The sequence below is a fragment of the Schistocerca piceifrons genome, chromosome 4 (genome assembly GCF_021461385.2).
Source record: "Schistocerca piceifrons isolate TAMUIC-IGC-003096 chromosome 4, iqSchPice1.1, whole genome shotgun sequence".
In the NCBI taxonomy this organism is placed as follows: Eukaryota; Metazoa; Arthropoda; class Insecta; order Orthoptera; family Acrididae; genus Schistocerca; species Schistocerca piceifrons.
The window spans coordinates 799,168,136-799,193,929 of NC_060141.1; the positions used below are offsets into that span (position 1 = coordinate 799,168,136).

The window sequence follows — 25,794 nt, forward strand, 5'->3', positions numbered from 1 at the left end:
AATCATATCTACCAACTCATTCTCATCTACATCCTCTTCCATTTCTATAATACTGTCCACAAATTCGTTTCCCTTGCATAGTCCCTCTGTATAATCCTTCCACCTTACAGTAATCACTTCTTCAGTCAGTACTGGCAGGCGATCTGAGCTCTGTATATTCACCATACTCAAAGCACATAGCAGTGCACGAACAGGTTTCAGGTATAAGTGGAAAACCTTAATGGTTGTATCAGAAGATGATGGCAAAGATGGAAGGCCGGCTCACCTCTATGAGCCACGGCTTGAGGTTCTTGTCGATGATGATGTCGTAGCCGTAGCACTCGAAGCAGTGGCGGTCGTTGACCATGACGGGCACCGCCGCCTTGAGCGAGTGCACGATCAGCCACGAGATGTCGTCGAAGAGCTTCTGGGTGACGGCGGCGCCGCGGGTGCCCTCCAGGTAGAGGCGCAGGTTCTCCACCCCCCACTTGCCGCCGTGGCCCTCCTTGTACTCCGTCTGCGGGCAAGCGGGCGCCGGGGCTCGTTGGCGTAATTCGTGACTTTTAATTCACCAACTTAGTTAGCTAGTTTCATGTTACATAGATAATTTTAACGATTCCTTTACGGAAATTATGTGGAACGAGTCAGTTTACAGGATATGTATATGTGGTGTTACGCCAGACACCACACTTGCTAAGTGGTAGCCTTTAAATCGGCCGCGGTCCGTTAGTATACGTCGGACCCGCGCGTCGCCACTATCAGAGATTGCAGACCGAGCGCCGCCACACGGCAGGTCTAGTCTAGTGAGACTCCATAGCACTCGCCCCAGTTGTACAGCCGACTTTGCTAGCGATGGTTCACTGCCTACATACGTTCTCATTTGCAGAGACGACAGTTCAGCTTAGCCTTCAGCTACGTCATTTGCTACGACCTAGCAAGGTGCCATATTCAGTTACTATAATTACTATTTTCAAGAATATATTCTGAACAGATAATACTGTGAATCATGTACCGTCAAGAGCGACGTTAGTCATTAATGGATTAAAGTTAAGTATCAAACTAATTACGTCCGTTTTCTGAATTCTCATTCCTTGTCATGTTCCAGACCCCATGTCAGTATAGTTCTTCCCTCCTCACGCCAGCCTTCGTGAGCTAAAACGAGTGCATTTCAGCCTCCACTCGTAACACGGTGTTGGCCCTTCTGCTAACACAAAAGTATACCAGATTAGTGTTAACATTAATGAACAGGTTACCATTTTATGCCAACTCACGCAACTACACTTAAAACAAGTACGAGGGTCACTCCAAAAGAAATGCACACTATTTTTGTAAACATACAGTTTTCATTTTGCATGTGTGAAAGTTTTACAGAGTCTAGATACATCCTTCCCGCTTGTTTTCAAACTTAGTTCAACCTGTTCCCGTGAATGGCGCCGTCACAGAATGTCTTCAAGATGGCTGCTACATTTGACGTTCGTCAGAAGCAACGTGGTGTCATAGAATTCCTGTGCTGTGAAAACGAGACAGTGGGAAACATCCACAAGAGGTTGAAAAAGGTGTATGGAGATGCTGCTGTCGATCGCAGTACAGTTAGTCGGTGGGCAAGCATGTTACGTGATGAAAGCGGGCACGGCAATATTGAGGATTGTCCTCGCAGCGGCAGGCCTCGTACTGCACACACTCCAGACAATGTGCAGAGAGATAACGAATTGATGACTGTTGACAGACGCATCACAGTGAACGAATTGTCACGCTACGTTGGGATAGGGGAAGGAAGAGTTTGCCGAATACTGAAAGCGTTGGCGTTAAAAAAGGTTTGTGCCAGGTGTGTTCCCAGGATGTTGACAGTGGCTCACAAAGAAACAAGAAAAACGGTATGCAGCGAACTTTTCGGACAGTACGAGAATGGTGGAGATGAATTTCTTGGAAGAACTGTGACAGGTCATGAAACATGGCTCCATCACTTTTCACCAAGGACGAAGAGGCAATCAATGGAGTGGCTTCATGCAAATCCACATAAGAAAAAAATATTAAAACCACACCTTCTACTGGAAATGTTATGGCTACGGTGTTTTTCGGTTCCGAAGGACTCTTGCTTGTGGACATCATGCCAAGTGGAACCACCATAAATTCTGATGCATATGTGATGACGCTGAAGAAACTTCAAGCTCGACTGAGTCGTGTTCGACCACATCGGCAAAAGCAGGATGTTTCGCTGTTGCACGACAATGCGCGGCCACATGTCAGTCAAAAAACCATGGAAGCGACCACAAAACTCGGATGGACAACACTGAAACACCCGCCTTACCGTCCTAACCTGGCTCCATGTGAATATCACCTCTTTGGGAAACTGAAAGGCTCTCTTCGTCGAACAAGATTTAAAGATGATGACTCCTTGTGCACGCTGCCAAACAGTGGCCCCAACACGTTTGTCCAGAATTTTACCGTGCGGGTATACAGGCGCTGGTTCCAAGATGGCGTAAGGCAGTTGAGAGGGATGGAAATTATGTGGAGAAATGAAAATATTGTTTCTAAAGGATGTATCAACACACTGTAAAACTTTCAAACATGTAGAATAAAAGATGTATTAAAAAAAAGTGTGCATTTCTTTTGGAGTGACCCTCGTATATTTTTTACTGCTGTCAATTTTTAAGTGGAAATTCGTTAATGGAATAGAAAGAGTTGTCCAGGAGAAATGATTCCAAATTAGCCAGTCATTTTCTGTTATTGGGAAAATGATCAAAAGCTTTTATTGCTGCATATTTAACTCCTCTCTGGTCCACTGACAGCGTTAACAACCTCTGTACATAAAAGGCAATGTCCTCACTGACTGACTGACTTATCATCGCCCAACCCAAACCGCTGATGACAGAAACTTGAAATTTGGAGGAGGAGTGCATTTTATACTGAAGGCGTCGTTTAAGAAGGGATTTTTTTTTAAAATTCTAGGCCCAACGGGGTTGAAATAGGGGATGAAACGTTTTTTGAAAAAGCCACAGTTAAGGCTACTTTGAAGTTAGGCCTACGAAAATTGGTATCTGGTTTCTCGAATAGAAATAAAGAATTACATGTTTCAGCATTTTTGGAAATTTAATCCCATTAGGGTGAAATAGTGGGTAAAAGCCTTATTTGGTAATACTTTGTTATTTAAGAACTACTAATGTATATTTAAAGCTTTGTCTGTGAACATTGATATTTGACTTCTCTATTACAAATAAAAGGAGACGTGTTTCAGTGTTCCTGGAAACTTAATCCCTATGGGGGCGAAATACAGTGTGAGACTTTTTGTGAAAATATTCCATTATAAAAGCATTTTTAATCCTAAATGTATGAAAATTTAATTTTGGCTTCAGTTAGAAATAAAAAATGCATATTTCAGTGTTTTTGGAAATTCAGCTGCTATCGAGGTGAAATGGGGGATGAAAGGTTTTATCGAAATATTTCATTGTGCAAACATTTTTGAAGCTGAATCTACGAAAATTTGCATTTGGCTTCTTTGTTGGTAATAAAATATAAACATGCCACTGTTTTTGGAAATTTACCCCCTAAGGGAATGTAATAGGATCAGATTGATTCGCAGACTCGTCATCGTCTGGCCTAAACCAATAACGATACGAACTTGAAGTTTGGAGAGGATCTGTGGATCCTATACTGTATTCATCGCTCGAGAAGGGATTGTTAGAAATCCTGCTCATAATGCAGAGAAATAAAGGATGAAAGGCTTTTAGAAAGCATGTCACTATTAAGGGAATTTTGAAGCTAGAACTACAAAGATTAGTATTTGGTTTCTCAGTCACAAAATAAAAAAATACGTATTTTGGCATTTTGGAAATTGAACCACTAAGGGGATGACATAGTGGCTGAATTATTTTGCAAATAAATAATTACTAAGGAACTAATAACAGATTTGTAAGGCTACATACATGAAAACTGGCATTTGACTTCTCGCTTACAAACACAAAAAGTCTTTAAGTGTTTCTGGAAATTCATCCCCTAACGGAGTGCAATAGAGGATGAAAAATTTTAAGAAAATATTTCGTTACATTAAGAAAAATTTAATTACGTATATGAACATTGGTGGTTCTCCGTTAGTTACATAAGAACGCAAAAGACATGATTTACAAAAATTTTGGATTCCAGCAACCAGAATTATTTTTTGCTCAGAAGTACGTTCGACTACATGAAAACAAAAAAAGTCTCTGCAGGCCATACAGTCCTCACGAGCCAAGCAGCGAGGGCTAAACAGTAGGTAATAAAGGCAATTTCTCCCTCTAGTGTCGAAGGAATGTACAGCTCTATTCTTCTCGAACTTGATGGACTGTTTATGACGAATTTCAGTAGCGGATACGTGCCTGTGATGGTGCAGTTGAAATGCCTAACTCCTCGAAGAGTTACCTACAAGAAGTTTGTGGATGTACAATAGATATTATTCTTACTGTTCGCTTTTGTGCAATCAGTACTTTCTACCTAGGTGATGAGTTAAACCAGAAAATTATTTTGTATGAAATTATTCAGTGGAAATATGCAAAATATATCAAGAGGATGATACGTTAGTTTCCAAGATTACCAATTATACAAAGAGCTAAATTAGCTGAACTTAACTGTTTGAGAATCTCAGTAATATGCTTCAGGCAGTTCAAGTTTTTCATCAGTATGTACATCCAAGAATTTTGTGCATTCTACTCTTCTTACTGACTCTTGTTGATGTGCTGTTGTTGGTATGGCTATGTTTGTTGTACAGAACTGAATGTATTTTTTTTTGAAAATTTAGAGAAAGTCTATTTCTCAGAGCACAACTTAGTAAACTTTGTAAAATATAATCCACCAACACTTGTATTGCTTCTCTCTGGGATTTATGATAACATTAGTATAATCAGTATAAATTACCAATTTTACTTGTTGAGTGTTAAGAGGAAGAGCATTCATATATAAGAGATATAGGGGTGGACCAACCGAAGTGGCCGTGCGGTTAAAGGCGCTGCAGTCTGGAACCGCAAGACCGCTACGGTCGCAGGTTCGAATCCTGCCTCGGGCATGGATGTTTGTGATGTCCTTAGGTTAGTTAGGTTTAACTAGTTCTAAGTTCTAGGGGACTAATGACCTCAGCAGTTGAGTCCCATAGTGCTCAGAGCCATTTGAACCATTTTTTGACTCTCTTCGTGATTTATGGTTTTATTCTCCAATCACTAAAATGTTCTACCTTTTCGATAGTGTATGAATTATTGAATACAACTTTCCGCTTCCTGTTTGTCAAGTATGATTCGAGCTATTGATTGGCGACTCCATAGTGTCCTGTGCAATACGACCAGATAATGGGTATACTTGGAAGGAGAGACAGCATTGGTCGTATATTTTTGTTTATTAGCGCAAAATCGATTTTCGGTCACTTAGTGACCATCTTCAGTGCTGTAATATATAACTTAAATTAGCAAGCACTGGTGTCAATAAGCTTACGGCGATCACATGGACTGAGCTCAGTCTATGTGATCGCCGTAAGCTTATTGACACCAGTGCTTACTAATTTAAGTTATATATTACAGCACTGAAGATGGTCACTAAGTAACCGAAAATCGATTTTGCGATAATAAACAAAAATATACGACCAATGCTGTCTCTCCTTCCAAGTATATGATTCGAACTAGTTGTGTCTAAAGCCATCAGTTCCATAAAATTCTAGTTTTTCAAAGCGAGAATCTACCCAAGATCACAAAAAATACCGTACCCTATTTGCTGAGTGAATGTACAAATAGGATTCTCAGTCGAGAAACCTTTCTGGAATCCAAACTGTTTTATGCTACCCAAACTGTTTCCACTTAAATGTGCGACTGCTCTTCAGTGCATTACTTTTTCGAATATTTTGGAAAAAAGTCATTAAGGAAATTAGACGATAGTTGTTTAACTCTGCCTTGTCATATTTCTTATGAAGTGGTTTAATAATCGCGTATTTAACCTGTCTGCAAAAATTCCCTATGCCAATGATGCATTGCATGTATCGCTATTGATATTACTTATTAAGTTGGAAATTTTAGGGTTCTATTTGAAATTCCATCAACCCCACAAGAGCTTTCGTTTTTTTGAAATTTTTAGAATTGTGTTAATTTCAGTCAAGGATGTTGATGCTACTTTTAGCTGCTTAAAGCAGTAATTGCTGTTCACGTTACTAACATTAGTAAGTTTCGTAATATGTGCCCACGTCTGTATTTTTCCACTAAGTTGTAGCCATGGAAAATATTCAAAATTTTTGACAATGAAAGTTGCATTGGAGTAAATTTTTGTGACGAAGTGGCACTGGCATTGGTGATGGTTATCACAGGTTATTTGGATGAGAAATTACTAATTAAAAATCGTATTTACAACAGAAAAATCAGACAGCGACATTGATGAACCACTAATACATATTTAAGATCAATTTAGGACTAAAAAGTAATTTGAGTAAACATTTAAGAAAATATTCCACATTATTCTAGTTACTTTTGGGCGTCCTCTCGAAATTTTCACATTTATGAATGTTAGTTGACTCTCGGTGCTTAACCTGTGCGCTCGTCTTTCATTTTGTGCAGTGGAGCCAATTTTCCTGAGTTTCATGGTTGGAAACGATTCGTTCAGGCCACTGCACTAAAGAACAGCCGATTCGTCTATGTTTCAATTTGCCCGAGTGTGAAAGTCTAGTCTTCAGAGAATTATTATCAGGTTACTTGAAAAAGATTCCAAATTTGCTCAGTTGCAGTTCCTTCTAAGCTGATTTTGTTTATCAGACGGTCCTTGCATTGTGAACAGAAATATCGAACATAACGTACATGTATCGGGCCCAATCTGACGCGAAGAACATTATGAAGTGTTTGTGAACAACAGTGGTTTATTTAGAATACGTGAGCTTTTCGCACTACAACAGTTTGTACATTATTCTGAAAAAGGCGTAGTGACTAAGAAAAGAAAATATGTTGCTCATTGGAACATATAAAAGTGTACACAGTCCTTCATTAACTTGTTTTTGGTGGAGTTCAGTAGTGAATACATGCTGCTGACAAAATGTAATCGGGAACGTTAGCCATATGATAATGGGTAAGGCAGCTGGAAACCGGTTATGGCAGTGAAATTAGACATCTTCGAAGTATTTGTGGCTGGCTGTGTTCTTCACCAACAACCTTAACGGTCATGGAGTTCAAAGACCCACCATGGATAAAATAAAATTTAAATATATAAATGTTCTTCAGTCCCCTAAGTATAGCTCCCGTAAGGGTCATGAAGAAACTATGAGACTAATTACAGCACACACTTAGGCATTTAAGCAGTTATTCATCCGCTCTCCATACGTGATTGCAACGGGAAGAAACTATAAGACGTGGTACAATGCTAAGTACCCTATGCCACGCACTACACAGTGGTTTCCAAGATATGCACGTACATGACAATATATAAATATATATTTGAATGGCACAAAATAGGTTAAAATCAGAACTCTCAGCCGCGGTCGGTCACATGCGAATGTAAATCTCTATCCAATACGAGCAAATATATCCCCCCTATCGGTTCCGAGGTCTACGCAAAGGGTAGTTACAAAACAGCTTAATTACTACGCATTGTTGCTGGAAGTCTTACCTTTACATTTCACTTACTGTGGTGAGTACATATATTTGTGCTGGTGTTCATTCACTATTGTTATCTCATATTGTGTACAAGAAATGAATCTTAACACAGCGTTCAAAGGACAATGAAGTCAGCAGCAAGCGATTATGCTTCTTAAAGGTACATTCTCTAACTTCGACATACATAATTTACACTTTACATGGACTGGCAAGTGTTAATTAGTGAAGTTTTAATTCTGTTCCTTACGTGGCGATATACTTAGGTAGAATCTTCATCACCATATTTTATTTGGTCTTTAGAGACGGATCAGTTTAGAATTTCTATTAATTGTTTGATAAGATCCTTTTCTGGCACTGTTTGCGTGTTATTACTTTGACAGACAGATAGGTAATTAGCACGCAGTAATTAAAACGATTTGAGAAACCACTTGAAACACATGTGGGGCAAAGAACCACTGGAAATTCTTCAAACCCAACACATGCATATTTTACTGGTTTGTCACAGTCTATCTGTTTCCAAGTAACTTTCAGTTAGTTATCTCTGCGAACACGGGCGCTCACACTTAAATTAACACCTCAATAGTTTGTGAGGGCTCACTTACCTTTTCTCTGTCTTTTCTATTTTTATGAACCGTGCAAGAAGGTGGAAAACTAACTACTACTCGAAATCTCCCCAGTTTAGACGAGGTTTTTTAATATACGAGAAGTGTATGTTTTATTAGGTTGACATGTACGTCAGAGGATACTACCTCACGTTTGAACTTAGCTTAGACTTCATTTTCCTCCAAACTTTTCTTAACTAATTAGAATTTCAGCTGTCTATAACACCACGCTACAGTTTTGTAGGTTCTCATGTCGATATCCAAACTTCATTGGTCATAAAGGTGGCTAACTAGGCTACAAATGTCGAAGCAAACAGTTTCAACATGGAACTGAGGAACACATACAACGATTTCATCTGTCAGTGCTGTCAATCGATGTTGTTACAAAGGTACTCGAAAAGCTTCCAATCCCTGAAGTTGACAAAAAATGAGGAAATGTCATGCTACATATTTCTAAACATTCTAACATACGATCTGTGTAATGATGTCATCCCCAGAAATGGCATCGCCGCTTGGCATAGAGGTTGTTTTTGAGTGCATGCAGCCTGTACGGATATCGCAACCGCGTCGTCACTCTTCTCATGAAAAAAGAGAAACAATTTAAATGTAGGTACATATGGTTTACAACAATAAACATTCGCCATCAGTTAATAGTCAGACCTATATGAACCGACCGTCGAAATCTTTCTCGTTCGATAATTCCTTTTTATTTTAGGTCCTGCTGAAATATCCGGTATGTACGAATCATAGAAACATCATTTAGGCTGGATTCGTTTCCTTGAGCAAGGGCACTAACGATAAAATTAATGGCAAGTACTGAAACATTTTGCCAAGAGTCCTCCTACACGGGAATTCGATCATATTATACGAGCTCAGGAAGAAATATCAGGCAGTGAAAAGTAAACTGGCTTCAGCTATAGCGCTCTGTTGTTGTGGAAAACCAACAAGGAATCATAGAAGACCGTCGAAATAGGAAGAAAAGAAGCGCACAGGATAGTAGGCAACACTTATGTTGCTGGGAATGGAAGCATAAATTGGACGGACGTGGAAGTATCGAATAAAACAACAGAGTAAGAAGTTCGGTGACTTACATTGCGAGACGTCAGCGTTACTTAGTTTGGAATATGGAGAGAAAATGTTTAAGAAAAATAAAAACATTAACGAAAAAATTATGTTAAAAAGAACGCTGATAGTCTGGATAAAGGAAATATACAGAAGCGGAAGCAGAGACGTGGATACACCAGCTTCAGCCAGCTGTACATATGTACGAATGGACGCTATAATAATTTGCAATGGGCGTGTGGTGTAAAGAAAATTCGCAGTCTGTGTTTGTATGACAGGCGATAGCATAATCAAACTAATTGCAAATATGCATCTGAAATATAGGTATGTGTTGATATGATGTAAATGGAAAGTAAAATTATTAGTGTTTCTAGTGATCATGTAACTTCTTTCGCCAAGTTCTTGGCAATATTATTTAGAATCGTTTGTGCTAGCTCTGTCCGCAACATACTGTTTTAAAGTAAATAAACAAATGCTACACTATCTTTCTAATATTCCTGCAAGAGAGTGTTTTAAAACTACGGTGATAATCGACTGGTATGGAGGACACCACCACACGCTGCTGTCATGATCGCCACGAACGTCAACGGAACCATGAGTTATGGAAACTCCACAGGTCACCTTTCACGAATGAACATAGCAACGCGTCAGTCACCCGCCGGAGCTGTGAGTACTGTGTTTCGTGACGTTGCTAGACGCTTCTCTTGCTCGGATCACACCTTGATGGGTACTCTGCCTATAGATTGGCCTCTTGTAGGATTTGAATTTTTTCTATATATTCTGTCAGAAAATTGTTACCTAGCGTGCGAAGAGCTCGCAGTTCAACGTTTTTTGCTAGCGCTCTGTACATGCATAAGGCAGGACGACGATTATAACTATCTTCTAGCCGTCCTGACTTAGGGGTTACGTGATTTCTCTAAATCGCTTCAGAAAGTGCCGGGATGGTTCACTTGAGAAGGCCCGGCCGATTTGCCTCCCCATCGCCCCCCCACGTCCAAGCTTTTGCTCCGTTCTAATGACCGGGTTGTCGATGAGACGTTAAACAGCAATCTCATCCTTCTCCTAAACTTAACCGTTCACCATAAACAGATGCCGAACTGTACTTCTACTAGTGCAGCACAATAATATTTCTTTATACTTCGCAAAAGTACACTAGTAGTGTCATTCTGACAGACGTCATAACATATTGAAATATAAGTACGTAAAGAGGGCTTACCGTGTTTAGAGGTGCTATTTTCTATAATAGTGAAATGGTCAGTCATCGTGTATGTGCATTCTGGAAAATAGTTGCACAACTAGAAACACTATCAGTTTGAATATCGGCTCCACTTTTCACCTGTTGCCCCCAGTTTCACTTACGGATTTTACATGAATTTTGTTCCCGACACAGGGAGCAGTGTAATTGAATTGGTGACACGATACAGAAATCAGTGGTTTAAAAGGTTCTTCATAAGTTTTGTACGCAAATATGTTTCAAGAATCACTAGAATATGCTCGTACTTGAAAAGTCTCTGAATATGACAGGATACGCCATAACTGATGTACCAAGTATAAGTTGTTGGCAAAGTAAATGACGACTGGTTGGTTGGTTGATGTAAAAGAGGGGGAGGAACCAAACTGCTAGGTCATCGGTCCCTAAACGATGACTATGAATGAAAGTAAAAGAATTTCCATTCGACTGGCTTAGTGAAACCATGTCCAAAGGTGGAGATTTCATTACAGTGCGAAATTGGACACGGCATTGTGACAGCAAGAGTGAGGACATGGGGGAAAGTGAATGGAGTTGTTTAAACATATTAGGAATTTGTGATTGCCTAGGTAGAATAGGTGTCCTGTCCAACGATTAATCAATCTTCAATTCTTCAATTGCTTAAACATTAGGGTATCTATCCGGTGAGCTCTAAACTTAATCATTCAGAATTTTTGCTAATAACATGTAAGTATTGCTTAAGTTCTAAGTCTATAATTGATTTAACGTGTCTTAACTATCTTTGGTAAATCCGTTAGCGAAGAAAAATGCTATGTTTAAGAAAAAAGGGAAATAGCTGTCACATCACAAAAAGAGATATTGCTGATACTCACTCCGTGTTTCTGAATGGAGACGTTGGTCAGGTGCACGAACACGTTGTCCATCTCCTGGATGCTGGTGTCGTACTTGACGGTGCAGAAGCGACAGAAGCCACGCTTGAACAAATATATTTTCAAAGGGCGAAATGACGTCACCAGTACATACAGCCGTAAGTCGAATTTCTTGCCACCAATTAACAGAGGGTTCTGGATGTACCTGCACAGTAGAAAATTTTCCTTGAGGTAATCAGCAGTCCGAAGTCCAGGAAGTAAGCATATACGCACAGTCCTGTCACATTAATCTGACCACCACCTACGTTCGACATCAATGTACAATAATCACTCACAGACGTGGCAGCACTAACAGAGAAGGGTATAACACGTGCCGGGGGGGAACGGAAAACAGTGCAGTCGTTGTGATGCGAAAACGGCGCGAATATCTGTCGTCCAAAACAGGATGATTATTGGCTTTCAGGCCAAGGGTGGAAACATTTCCATAATGACTAAGTCTGTAAACTGTCTGAGTGCTGGCTTGGTTGATATATACCACGCATGGTCAATCGAGGCTATCCAAAATCTGCTCTGAGGCAACTGTGTTGTACCACAGGCCGTAGGCGACAGGGGTGAACGGTGGCTATGGAGATGTGTACGGGTGAACAGACGTGCAACTGTTGAGCAACTGACCTCCCTAATGCACCAAGGGGCTACCAACAGTGTCTCCTCCAACGACCGTTCAGCGAATGTTGCTGCATATGGGCCTCCGCAGCAGGCACTTGGTTCATGATCCCGTGCTGACCACTGTTCATCGGCGATGGAGACTGGTATTTTGCAAGCCAATAATGCAAACGGACGTACACTCAGTGGCGACAGTGGCGTTTTGAGATGAATCACATGTTGCACTTCATCAGACAGGTGGCCATGGGTGGGTGTGGCCTTGCAACAGTCGTTTGAAGGGTCCAGGGCAGAGGAAGGAGCGTTGGGATATGGAGAATGTTTTCGTAACATTCGCTGGATGATATCATCATTCTGGAAGGCACTATGTATCAACACAAGTATGCATCCATCCTTGGCGACCATGTCCACACCTATTTACGGTTTGTTTTTCCTCGGCACGATACCATCTGCAAAGTGTCTCGAAGCTGGCAATGTAGGAACTTGGTTCAAGTAGTCCAGGGTAACTTTACCATAAGTTTACCTCTGGCCACCAAACTCCTCGGATTTAAACCAAATCGAGAATCTGTGGGACCACCTCAACCGGGATGTTCCGGTCATGGGTCCTCAGCCGAGAAAGCTAGGGCAGATGGCTGCGGCACTGGAGTCGCCAAGGCCCTTCATCCCTGTCTTTACCTACCAGAACCTCACTGACTGTGTTCCCCCATGTCTCTTGGCAGTCCGCGCTGCAGAAGGTGGTTATTCAGACTTTTGGCAGGTGGTCACATTAATGTGACTGGACAGTGTAGTAGGATAGCTCCAGCAGCGAAACAAGACGACTGGGACTGTCGTCAAAAAATTGTGCGAAAAATTTAAATAGCAACTAGGCTGAGTACTTGACAAACACCATTAATTCCTTCAAGTAAATTAATTATTGCCGACAGTTTGTCTTTTACTGACTAATACATCACCGAATGACTTTCCCATACACGCGGTCGTGTATGGAAAGTTTGTAGTATCTCAAAAGTCTGAGGCACGCGTGTCATACGTCTTCCAGGTATCTACGCTTGATAGCACTTGCCAGAGCTGATCTACCACAGCTAACGCGTACACCCCCACACGCGCATGCGAATGTTATGTTAGAATTTACCATATGAGGGACCATTATCAGATTGGATTAACAGAAGATGAAAGAGGAAGAAAGAGACAGAGAGAGAGGATTGGCGGGGGAGTTTATCACGGCATCGTTTATCAGGCGCTACAAGAGAGGCATTGTGTTATCATGGAGAGGTTTACTATTAAAATTCCGAAAGTGTGGCTTCCAGGAAGAATCGGACACCATATTGCTTCCTCTCTAATACGTCTCGCGAAATCATCACAACGAGAAAGTCGAAGAAACGAGATCTAATACAGAGATTTACCTTTCATGAAAATGAACAAGGACGGGCCGAAAATGCAGTTGGTACGAGAAGTACCCTCCGGCACTCACCGTTAGGTGACTTTCGGAGTGCAGAAGTAGATTCAGATCAAATTACACCACGACAGACCCACTGGAAAGGAAATCAGCCCTTTCAACGGTAGCTTTTGATGAAGCATCTTGGTAGCTTGGTAGGGTATTCAGTTCCTTCTTGTAGTCGTATTTGGCGATGCACTGCTTGCGACGTTAAGTGAAGAATTGACAGGATTACTGTTTGTTGTTCTTCTTATATTTTGCGTCATTGCTGATTTCTACAGGATTTTATAGGAAAGTGTCTTAAGCTTCTATGTTGTTCGCATATTTCTTACATCACCCCAGCCGACCGTAACGAATAGCTTCTGTGAGCTAATGGAGGGTGTGGCGAATAAAAGTGGCCCGGGCGAGTGGATACGACTGGCCGCGAATGTACGCGCATAATCACACCCCGTGACGTGACTGTATGCATACAACCACACTCCGTGATGCGCACACCACGTGTACGCCTGCTACGTGATCCACACAGGCTCAGAGCTTAGTGCGGGCTGTATCAGCGTCAGTGAACGGTGCAATGGGGACGATAGCACTCACAGTGGAGCAGCAGGTGTCCGTTGCGGAAAGTTAAACAAAGTCGTGGAAACAGTGTCGTCAGTTATTTACTCAGAAGGGTGTGAAAGTGCCAGCAATGAGTTCCATGAAACACTTAGTCCGAAAAATGACGTCAGAGACGAACTGATTCGAACAAGTCAGAAGTCATCCCGAAACATGTCCGCACGCCAGATAATGTGGCTGCAGTTCACCAGAAAATGCTTCACAGTCCTACTAAATGAACCCGACACCTGTCGCAAGTGACCTGCATATCATGTCGACCATGCGAACGAATACTCCACCTGGACCTCCACAAGCATTCGTACCAAGTGTCTGTTGTTCATACATTAAAACGAGTAGATGCTCCTCAGCGCCTCAGGTTTTGAGAGTGGCTCTTCTCTGAGATAGCAATGTATGTCTCGGACGTGGATCTGTTCATTTTACGTGATGAAGCCTGTTATCCCTTGAATGGTTACGTCAACTCACAGAAGCACAGGTTCTGGGCAGCGGGGAATCCGCATAACTTCCACGGAACACCATTGTATGATCAGAAGGTTGGGGTTTTGTGTGCAGTGTCTGGACGCCGCATTATTGCCACCAGCGTCTTTTATCAGACGCTGCCTTTGGCGCGTTTTATTGCCAACATTTTGCAACGCTTTGTGGCAGCATTAGCGTTGGAGGAAGAGACCTACAGTTACTTCCTACAGGATGGAGAAACTGCCCATACAGCCGGCCGAACCTTGGAGTACATTTAGACAACCTTCACGCTTGACAGAGACGTTAGAGGACTTCGGTCTGGTGGCAGCCCTAGCTGTCCACATGGGCCACATCATCTGTCAGTGTGCGGTTACTGTGTGTGGGGAGCCCTCAAGTCCAAGGCGTTTCGCAATAACTCTCATAGTCTTCAAGAACTGCAGCAGAGCATTTCAGATGAGACTGTAGCAGTTCCAAACAGTCCAGCTTCTATCCGCCTTCAGTAACTTGCTGACCAGGACCCAAGAGTGCTAAGAGATGAATGGTGGTCCCTTTCAACATCTGGTGTAATCAGGTCAGTTCTGCATTTCCATTTCCTCTGCTATGTTTCCTTGTACCTTGGAACTCTGTTCCCCAGCCTAGTCCTATTTGCCCCATCCTGTACTTTGAAATCTTGAAGAGTTCCTCAGACTGGCACTGCTGATCATTCCATGACTGTTGTATCCTGTCTGCTGCCGATTCCGTCCTGAAGATCGAACTATGTCTGACTTGTAACAGTTTTGTGGTTTTACTGCATGTCACAAAATAAAAGGGGCATCGTAGCAGCTTTCGTTTCTCTAAGAGATTGTACTGGTATTGTAGGTGGTCCCTCCGTTTATTTGGGACTTCCTCGAAGGGGACGCCGGGCTACATCTTCATCTAAACAGACATTCTATACACGAACCCCAGTGATGTATAGATCCTTTACCAGATAGATTTACCCCAAGCTATTACACTTGTACAAGGTACTCTAGAGGAAACACTTCAGAAGAACCCTTCAGAACAAAAGCCAATTTCCCTAACTTTAGAGATGTGATCATCACTCAAGGTGTGTGCTAACGAGGGTAGCACGCTTCTTGACCATTTTTGGTATGGGGACTCATAGATGTTTGTAAGGCTGCCAGAGATGCACGACGCATTTCTTGGTGGACCACGCAAACCTGATTGTTGAGCATTTCTTAGATACACCCAAGCTGAATGAAGAAACTCGTGAAAATACGTATAGTCTGTCTCTGAATATTCCGTATGACTGCCTCTAGCGCAGCTTGGTGCTCTTCCGAGACACTGGAGGATCGATAGAATGAGTATTTGTAAAGGTAATGCTTACTATGAGTTCATGCTAACATCTCACAGCATGTTACTGCCAGCTGATAATGCTACTGAAACTCCATTGTAACTGCAAAAAAGGACTCGCATTTAGTAAATAGTGAAATATAGAAAACTTTATCGTCTGTAACGAGTGTCATTTACTGTACATTCCATGCTGAGTTTAACTATTTCATCACTTCTGTTATTTGAGAATGACTGCTGCTATATCACACGGAAATCACAATACATTCCGTAATGTTAAATTTGTGTGAGGCAGAGGGAAGTGAGTGATGTGACAAGTCTTTTGGTGCATGGCGCTACACAAAGCAAACGTCTAGCCCCCAACTTCACGTGGAACCAACACCGTCTTCCGGAAGAAAGCCTACGACACTGACGCGACGTCACTGTATGATATGGCGTGCCACGTCACTGCCAGACGAATGCGGCGTGCTCCACTTCCGCCACGCGACACGAATGTGCCAGTTGACAGTGTACGAAAATTTCTGCTTTCGTTGGGAGATTGGCTGAGTATCGAGGAAAATGAGAGACAGTCCTGAGTAACTTATTCATTTTGTTGATCGTATGTAGAAATTTGTATGTGTTTATGATCACATCACCCCTGCACTCAGCCTCGTGATGCCAGTTGAGGAGCTACTCGACCAGATAGTAGCGGCTTCGGTCAAGAATACCATCTTACGACCGGGAGAGCGGTGTGCTGACCCCACGCCATTCCTATCTGCATCCTCCACCGAGGGTGACACGGCGGTTGGATGGTCCCGGTAGGCCACTCGTGGCCTGCAGACGGAGTGCTTTTTTTTATGACCACAGCAGTGCTGTATCCAACAACTACAACGCTCAGATAAGTTGGGGGAAAGGATTGCAAGTGAAACATCATTGAGAGGCACAGGAATTGAAAATCATGTAATTTAGTAGTACAAGAGAAGGAAAATGTAAAACCAAACAGAAATACGTTAGATGCTTTTTCATAAAAAAGCCTTCCGTTAGCTCTACTGATTCGGTGGATGTAATGTGATATCAGATCCTATCGGTATGTAACTACATACATACTTTTTTCTACCAAAATAATTCTCCACATGGGCTAAGAAAGAAAGTACAGAGCCCTTTTCTCAACTTTATAGCAATATTTTTAGACTTCTGTTTATTTAGTGAGTACTGACGTGAGTTATCTACAGAGTGGTCTACATTACCCAGACACATGACGTAGAATACACTCGGTCATGGCCGGCTGATGTGGCCGAGCGGTTCTAGGCGCTTCAGTCTGGAAGCGCGCGACCGCTACGGTTGCAGGTTCGAATCCTGCCTCGGGCATGGATGTGTGTGATGTCCTTAGGTTAGTTAGCTTTAAGTAGTTCTAGGGGACTGATGACCTCAGATGTTAAGACCTATAGTGCCCAGAGCCATTTGAACCATTACTCGGTCATGCGTTGATATGAGGCCACGCAACAAAAGAGTACCGTGATCTATACATAGATTTTATTCATGTCACAGTTTACTGATATTTACAAATCCGATATTCAACATCAACATATCAAAGGAACAATCTATATACTTTCTTCCTCTAGGTACTTCCTAAGTAAAAATGTGCTTTTCATCAATTGTCTGTGCAAGAGGATATGATCTCAGTATGTGCTTTGTTAAAGGAAAAGCTTCATTCACAACAAAGTACTATGGAAATCTTCAGTCTTCTTTCGGGAATGATGTATGTGCCGAAAACAACAGCGAGCCCCCATCCAATGCTTTCCGTACCAACTTTCTTTTGTACTCTCCCAACATTGATGGGGCTATACTTCCCAACGCCAACTGATAAAAATAATCCTTCAACGTATAAACAGCTAAGAAGACCGCTGTTTCTAATTGTAAAAGTTAGAAGAAGCTTGAATTATGATGTGCTTTCCGTCTAAGCTACCAATAGTGTTCGGTAGACTCGATAATTCTTAGTAACTATCAGCTTTTCTCTTCCATATTACAACGGATGGCATTGGTAAATATACCGCCTGCAATGTTCTTTTATTGTCTTTGACGTTTCAGCCACTATTATCTGAATGGTAGTGTATCCTCGGAAAAAATAAAAGTAATGATGGATCGATATTCAAATTTTTAAACACCTTAGAAGCTCCACTTTCGTTCACATTTGTATACCGGTAAGGATTTACCCAACAACACCTTTTAGACTTTTGTTGATTAATATCAACAAATTTGAATGAAACCACAACTTCCTCATCGCCCGAAGAATATATTGTGGTACGTTACTAACGGTGAATCAATTGTATTTTCGCCGAGTCACACATATGCCAGGTATGTACATGGCACAATACGCGTCGTGTCATTTGTCATGCGTTCTGTCTTGGGGTTACTGGTGCATATTATTCAGCCAGTGATACACACTGAGACACTATAATGTTCCCAGCATAATCGATTTTGACAAAGAGTATTGGAACTAATTTCGCCGTAACGCTATACTTGCAAACCGAAGACAGACGCGTCCACAAAAGATGAAAAAATGTGGATGAAATGTAGTCTACGGCAAGGCTTTGAATGTCCACGCCTGTACCAAGGACATGAACGTCATGGATTCTGTAAAGCAAAATATGTGGCTGATGTGCGGGTAACTGACACTGGAGATTAATTCTGTGGAAAGACCAAATGTTGCAAAGCACACACGTCGGTACCATTCAACTATCTGCATCCGACTACAGACAGTTAGGAAGTGTGTTCGTAAGAAGTGAAGAAATGATAATTCTTAGTTATAGATTACATGGTAATATTGCAATAAGACGATGAAAAAATTAAAATGAATTCTGCGTTAAAATATATCTCTCGTATGTTAGGGTCGTGGTAGCATTAGCCGGCTAGTAAAAGAATACATAGTGGACATAGGTCCTAATATGAGGAATAACTTTGTGACAAAGTACGCCGAGAGCACGAATTGGCTTGGAAGAGAATCATGGACTGTGAGAAAATCAGAAAAGTAGACAATCGAACGAACATGCGGTGTTACAGGAGAATGCTAAAAATTAAGGAGACTGGTAAAGAAAGAAATAAGTACATTCTCCGCATAGTTGGCAAACGAAAGAAATGTATACAAAATAGTGGCTTAAGGTAAAGGGAGCATGATACGACCTGTGTTGAGAACTTTCCATGATAGTACAGGGAGCTGTAGAGGCAAGAACTGTAAGGCTGTACAGACATTGGAATACATCCATCCATGATCGAGGACGCTGGGTGTGAAGAAAATGCAGACGCAAGATCTCCAACGCACAAGTTATGGAAAATAAAAGAAAATAAAACAAAAAAAGAGAGAGTGACTTCCTGCTGGATGTATGAAAGACGGAAGTACTCGGGCTATTGATAGCATGGTTATGCTATGAGGGGTATTCACCTATGCCTTCCAGTTCCCAGTGGCTCACACAGATGGTATGGCGGAAGTTTATGCGAATACGAAGTTAACTACTTACTTGGTCAGTGTAGCAGCTGAAACCTTACCTGGCACCACGGCTGATGTCTTCCGTGTAAGACTACATGCTTCCAACAGAAAATTTGGAAATTTGTGGTAAGTTCTATGGACCAAACTGCTGACGTCATCGGTCCTTAGGCTTATCACTACTTAAACCAACTTACGATAAGGACAACACACACACACCCATGCCCAAGGAAGGACTCGAACCCACGACGGCGGAAGCCACGTGACCCGTTGCAAGACGCCTGAGACCACACGGCTACCCCGCGCGGCTTCCAACTGAAGATTCTTCCCTTATGTATGACCTTAACTGAGTTACAGTGGTTTGAGGAGGATATTAAATACTTTCAGCTGATACGCTGGCTCCAGAAAGTACCGTATGAAAAACATATCAGGATGCCGATGTGCACGGTGTCAGAGAACACTAACAGGTTTTATAGACTCCATGCTACCAAAGAAACACTAGTTTTAAGAGTAGAAGGGGTTAAAATTATTTTTATTATACGGTTGTTCCTTATCTGATTATACCAATCTTTCACTATGAACAGTCATTATGATCGAAGGGATTCAGATAAAAGACTGGTCTCTTTCTGGCATACATGTTAGGCATCTCGGTAACTTTTACTTAACCCTAAAGTCTTTCTATCAGTGCATAAACTTCGCAGTACTTCAAGCATCAACCGTAAAATATTTTTGATTCGAGTAGTAACAGCACTGTAGCCGAATCAGGGACGAAAATGTAACCATTTTTCGTCTAACTATCCTCAATATGTCAGGAAACGAAAATATTGCTATTTGCCGTTCAGTATAGTTGGAGCACTGAAAAGAACCACTAAGTTAAATTGCTAACAACTCAAGAAGTACTTCTAAACACATTTATGACACTTTTCCGCGACTGTTAGTGGTACTGTCGGTGAACAGAGCGAGTGCGCGTGCTAGCGTTTAAACAATACCGTATAAGTAGCGGCGAAAATACAGGGTGTTTCAAAATGAATGTACGAGTTTTAAGGCTTTGTAGCATTTCCTACATTCAGATTGTAATTACAGATAATACATCAACTGAAAGAGCAACTCCAATAGTTCTTTTTTTGTAAGTGTTCAATGTGAGCACCATTCTTTTACGCAACGAGTCAATAGACAAGTTCTTCCCAAACCTTGATCACAGTGTCTGGAGTAATTGTTGCAACAGTGCTGTTTCTAAAGTCAGGTAAATTATACGGTAGTGGAGGCACATACACATTATCTTTTATGAATCCCAGAAGGTTAAAATCGCATGGTGTCAGATCGTGCGTGAACGTGGAGGTCATGCAAAACAGGCTCGGTCATACGGCCCCTTTGCGGCCAGTCCAGCGGTCGGATACAACGTCCGTGGAACCAATTGCATGCTGAGTTACGCCAGTGAGAATACGCTCTGTCTTGCTGCCAATTAAAGTTGTGTGGTTCAGCTTCTTGCAATCGAGGGAAGAGCCATAGCTCTAGTGTACCACGATAAGAAACACCAGTAACAGTTGCTTCAACGAAAATGAAAGGCTCATAAACTTTCCTCCGGAATATGGCATAAAAAATCTACGAAGTGTAGTCTGTTTACAACTGTAGCATCTCGTGGTGATTTTATGATCTCCAGATATACACACATCATGTGTGTTCACATTTCCACTTAGGTGAAATGTTCTTTCATCACTGAAGACGACACGTTCCAGAAAATCGTCATTGCAAAATTTGCAAATAAATCGTAGTGTGTACGATTTAGAGCTTGTAACAGCTGCAAACGATAAGGACGTAGCTGTTTGTGTCTCTTTAGACGTCTCAACACAGACTGGCCTTCTGAGCTGATTTCTTGGGTTACGCCTGATACACACTCACTCATTCAACACGTTCTTCAGTCACTCTTGGTCGGTACATACTCAGTCCTTTACGCACAGGTATGCAAAGAAAGGTGTTTGAGTTGCTCTTTCGTTTGACGTGTTAGTTATAATTGTAAGTTGAATGTAATAAATGGTACAAAGCCTCAAAATCCGTATACTCATTTTGAAACACTCTATACCTACCTGTTGTAGTCAAAAATGAATAGTAACAGACTGTTTCCATGTGTATGCTCGGGGATACACGCAAATAAAGGGATTTTTGGTGATCTTGGATCCAACAAAATATATCTCATTATTAAAATTCGAGTTTCCTTCAGTTAATTCCAAATAAGACGTATATATAATTTATGTTGCATCCGACATTTCGTACACACTTACATAAACGCGGTATCATTCACCGGGATAAAAGAGAGGTTGTCTACTTCTCTCAAGCTCACTTCCCGTCACGTCACTCCATCTGAACGTTACCGCTGTCCCAGAAAAAACTTGCAGAATCCATATGTTCTCCTACTTTTGCCAGAAATTCTTGAATTACATTTGCTCTAAATTACTTTTACGTATAAAAAAGTAAATATTATAGTAGATAAATACGGCAGTGTGTGAAACGGGCTATTAAAATGTAAAGTGCTATTGCATTTGCTGTAAAAGAGAAGGAAGTTGCGTCTCTATCTCAGTCATACTGACTTGGACTTTGACACTAGGCTGCCTAATTGCCTTACAACATAGTAGTGGGTGTTTGATTCAAAATATACATTAACACAGCCATTACCATGTGAATACTAATGTCCTCAGTGTTAGTATAAGTGTGCATTTACTGCACACTAGCAGCCGAATGAGAACAAGGCAAGTGTTTACTCATAGGAGTATTTTGAAAGGACTGATATCCACGTACCTCGAAATGACGTAGGACTCTCTCGACCATGGTCCCATGAGCGCCTTTGTGTCTCTGGTCCATTTGGTGACTTTCGACAGCCGATTGATGAGGAAGATTCCTGCGCCTTGAGACTTTCCACACGGTTTCATTATCCACGTCTTGTGAGGACCGGTGCGGTATTCTTCCAGAAATATGTTGTAATCTGCGTCAGTGGAACAACATCAAATGGTCAGCTGGCTACGGTCAACGAAAAAAAAGTGGTCACAAGAAATTAATATTGCGTACTGTATTACTGATTCTTTCCTTTATAATCATGTTCTTAATCTATCTTTGGAACAGCGATTCCCATTAACTAACAGCCAGTGAATAGCTTCAAAAGAAACCTAGAAATACAAATAACTACATTAAATAGTTGCGATTGCTGCTTCAGAAAATACTATCTCTTAGAAGTTCTTTTTGAAGCCTAGTAGCTATTGTTCATTGTTGAACCTCGTATAGTACTGTTCTTTCACTAGTTACAGGGAAATTCTGGAGGATATTTCCTTCTTACCGTTTTATCTTCTGGTAATATCACGTTCTTTTATTTCGCACGTACCTGTCTTGGAAATTTTTGATGCAAACACAGTGCGAGAATTTAATCATCATGACCTGCAGCAATGTCAGTGTCTGCTGTCATGTATGGCTACTGCGATCTTTATTCATCGCTTACCATATGATGTAACTAATCACGCTGAGTAAACAGAGTATCTTTTCACGGCTGTTTACTGAAACCATATCGTCGGCTAAAAGACTGAAAAGTCAATAAAGACGAATACCATTAAATTTTTTCCTATTTGCGTTGTAAATCATCCGATAAAATACATAGGACGAATGAATAACAGATGTTGAAATGAATTATTATTCACTGCGCAGTCTAGAGCGGAAAATCCAGAAAGTATTTCTTCTTTACTCTAGTTCTACGCCTACATCTACATCTATACTCCGCAATCCACCATACGGTGCGTGGTGGAGGGTACCTCGTACCACAACTAGCATCTTCTCTCCCTGTTCCACTCCCAAACAGAACGAGGGAAAAATGCCTGCCTATATGCCTGTGTACGAGCCCTAATCTCTCTTATCTTATCTTTGTGGACTTTCCGCGAAATGTAAGTTGGGGGCAGTAAAATTGCACTGCAGTCAGCCTCAGATGCTGGTTCTCTAAATTTCCTCACTAGCGATTCACGAAAAGAATGCCTCCTTTCCTCTAGAGACTCCCACACGAGTTCCTGAAGCATTTCCGTAACACACGCGTGATGATCAAACCTACCAGTAACAAATCTAGCAGCCCGCCTCTGAAATGCTTCTATGTCCTCCAGGAGTAACTTTTCCGACATGACCACCACGAATGCTGAGCTGCATTCATTTGATGAATATTGAGTACGATTTCTTCGTGAGACAGCTATCGTCACGGTTTCATTCCTCAGACATTTAGACCAAACGTATATTTTCAGCTTCGACGTGAACGTAATAAATCGCTTTCCATTTCAGTAATTAGGTTTTATACTGCCTTCAGAAAATTATGTTAAAGACCTCCTCCACGCAGTTATTTTAGTACGCTGAGAGCAGCAGGCCGCCATACTTTTGTGGCCTATGATTGTTTTCAACCGTTACGATTGATGGGTGCGTTGCCTCGACTGACGGCAGATTCTGGACGCCACATGCTGAATAACTCGTCACCTTCTGCGGACTGTAATAACGCGTGGACATGGGGTTGCCAGGTTTCCGGCATTATGTGAACGTGTCTGTTTTTAACCGTCCTGTCTGTCGAAATATATACAAGCGGGGCTGTTCGGCTTACGTTAGGTTTTTTTAGAGACGAAATAGAGAATGCGCAGCTAAGGCCCATTGCAAGCTAATAACATCAGCGCGAGGAGTAAGTATAAGAACGATTCAGGAGAAACACCACGCCGGCCGAAGTGGCCGTGCGGTTAAAGGCGCTGCAGTCTAGAACCGCAAGACCGCTACTGTCGCAGGTTCGAATCCTGCCTCGGGCATGGATGTTTGTGATGTCCTTAGGTTCGTTAGGTTTAACTAGTACTAAGTTCTAGGGGACTAATGACCTCAGCAGTTGAGTCCCATAGTGCTCAGAGCCATTTGAACCATTTTTTTTAGATACACCACAACGGTAAATAGATATACCAACTACTGCAACTCTAGAAAAACCAAAGTTGGATGACAGAAAGTTTTTGATCAGCGGCAAGATTTCACGAAATTTACCGAACAAAACAGATGGCTCTACCTTTAAAAAGTTTTTCGCTCATGAAAAGTGGACACATTATTTCAAATTGCATCATAATGAATAATTTTATACTGAATCATTTCAGTATTACTTTGTGGAATATTACCTTACTGTTCCGGGCCACAATGCCATCGTCAGTAGGGTGTTATCTCTCGTAAACTCCCAGTGGACAAAGGAAGGCAATAAAATGCAAAATATTCACGAATATGATGTTGCTTTCCAATTTTAACTTATCCTGTCAGGAGTTTCACGAAATGATTTCCAAAAAATTAGTTTCTTGATAAAGCGGATTTTGAAATAGGAAATAGTAATAGTTAACTACAAATTATTGCTTCTTTTAGATAATTTAATTGAAATGATCAAAGTTAACAAACACCTATTTGGTTTCCCATCTCAGAAAAACAGATAATTGTTTATTTAGTGTCATGACGAACTTCTTTATTTCTAAATAAGATTATCTCAGGAGGAGCACAGCAGGTAAAGAAAGTGAGCACATAATTGCTGTCAAAATGGCCAAATTATAAAACTGCTTAATGATTTTCTTTTTTTTAGTTTAACCACGTTTAACGTTGACCTTGTAAAAACGGACTGTAATTGATCATTTATAGACGACAGAAAATACCCAACTGACTATTTCGTTTTGAAATAGATAGCCCAGATTTTGAGGCAAAATGTCCGACTAAATACAACGCCGATTCCGCTTTTCTGTTTCTGGACCTGGCAACCCTATGTGAACAGGATGGTGTTGCGTCAGGGTGCAGCGTTTAAAGTGATGGAGAATGACCAGACACGACTAGCGTAATAGTAGAATTTATTTTTTAAAATAAATACTGATATGAGTTCTGCTACAGGTCAGCGACAGTCAGTCATAAGAGGTAACTGTTCTGCAGAACTTTTCTACTCTTATAACAAAGTCGGGTCTCGCATTCATTTGCGTCCATGAAGTGAGTTCTGTAAATGTAATGTGTTGTGAAGAATATTAGTGGGGTTACTACTCCTGGTATCAAATTAAATATAATACAATGAATAGCTTACTGTCGATGAATCAACATTTTTGTCTATGAATATTTGCGATCTTTTGCTTCAAACGTATTTCTTTTGTTCGGAAAGAATGTGGTACAAATTTCCCTTTTTATCCCACAGGAATGAGATGATTCATGGTACACGTGCATTTCTTCGGGAAAAGCTATGGTCATCTGTTGAAAGGGAGCACAACCACACCTTTCTCCCTCGCTCAGAACTCCCCTTATAACGACCAGCACTTCGGCAAGGCATCAACACAGAGCAGAAGCAAGAGCCAGCGTGCGATGTATCAGGAGTGAACCTAATGACATTATTGACTGAAATAAACGTAACAGACTGCCCGTTTACGTTATCCGATGTACATAACAATTTTGTTTTCTACGAAACGAAATAATGTTACTGATTAGAAAGTCTGACATCTGTGGTAAGTCACTGCTCGAGTGTAAATATCTAGAGACAAGAGGGAG

At 41.3% G+C, this 25,794-nt stretch overlaps 1 protein-coding gene across 1 annotated transcript in view; it reads right to left on the reverse strand.

Annotated features, from left to right (window-relative positions):
* LOC124796181 (polyglutamylase complex subunit TTLL1-like) overlaps positions 1-25,794 on the reverse strand; it is a 66,544-nt gene that overhangs the window by 23,122 nt on the left and 17,628 nt on the right. Inside the window, exons 4-6 of the mRNA XM_047260271.1 lie at positions 22,045-22,228; positions 11,312-11,513; positions 266-496 (exon numbers count right to left, since the gene is read on the reverse strand). Of these exons, the coding sequence (XP_047116227.1) occupies positions 266-496; positions 11,312-11,513; positions 22,045-22,228 (617 nt within the window). The remainder of the gene's footprint in view (positions 1-265; positions 497-11,311; positions 11,514-22,044; positions 22,229-25,794) is intronic.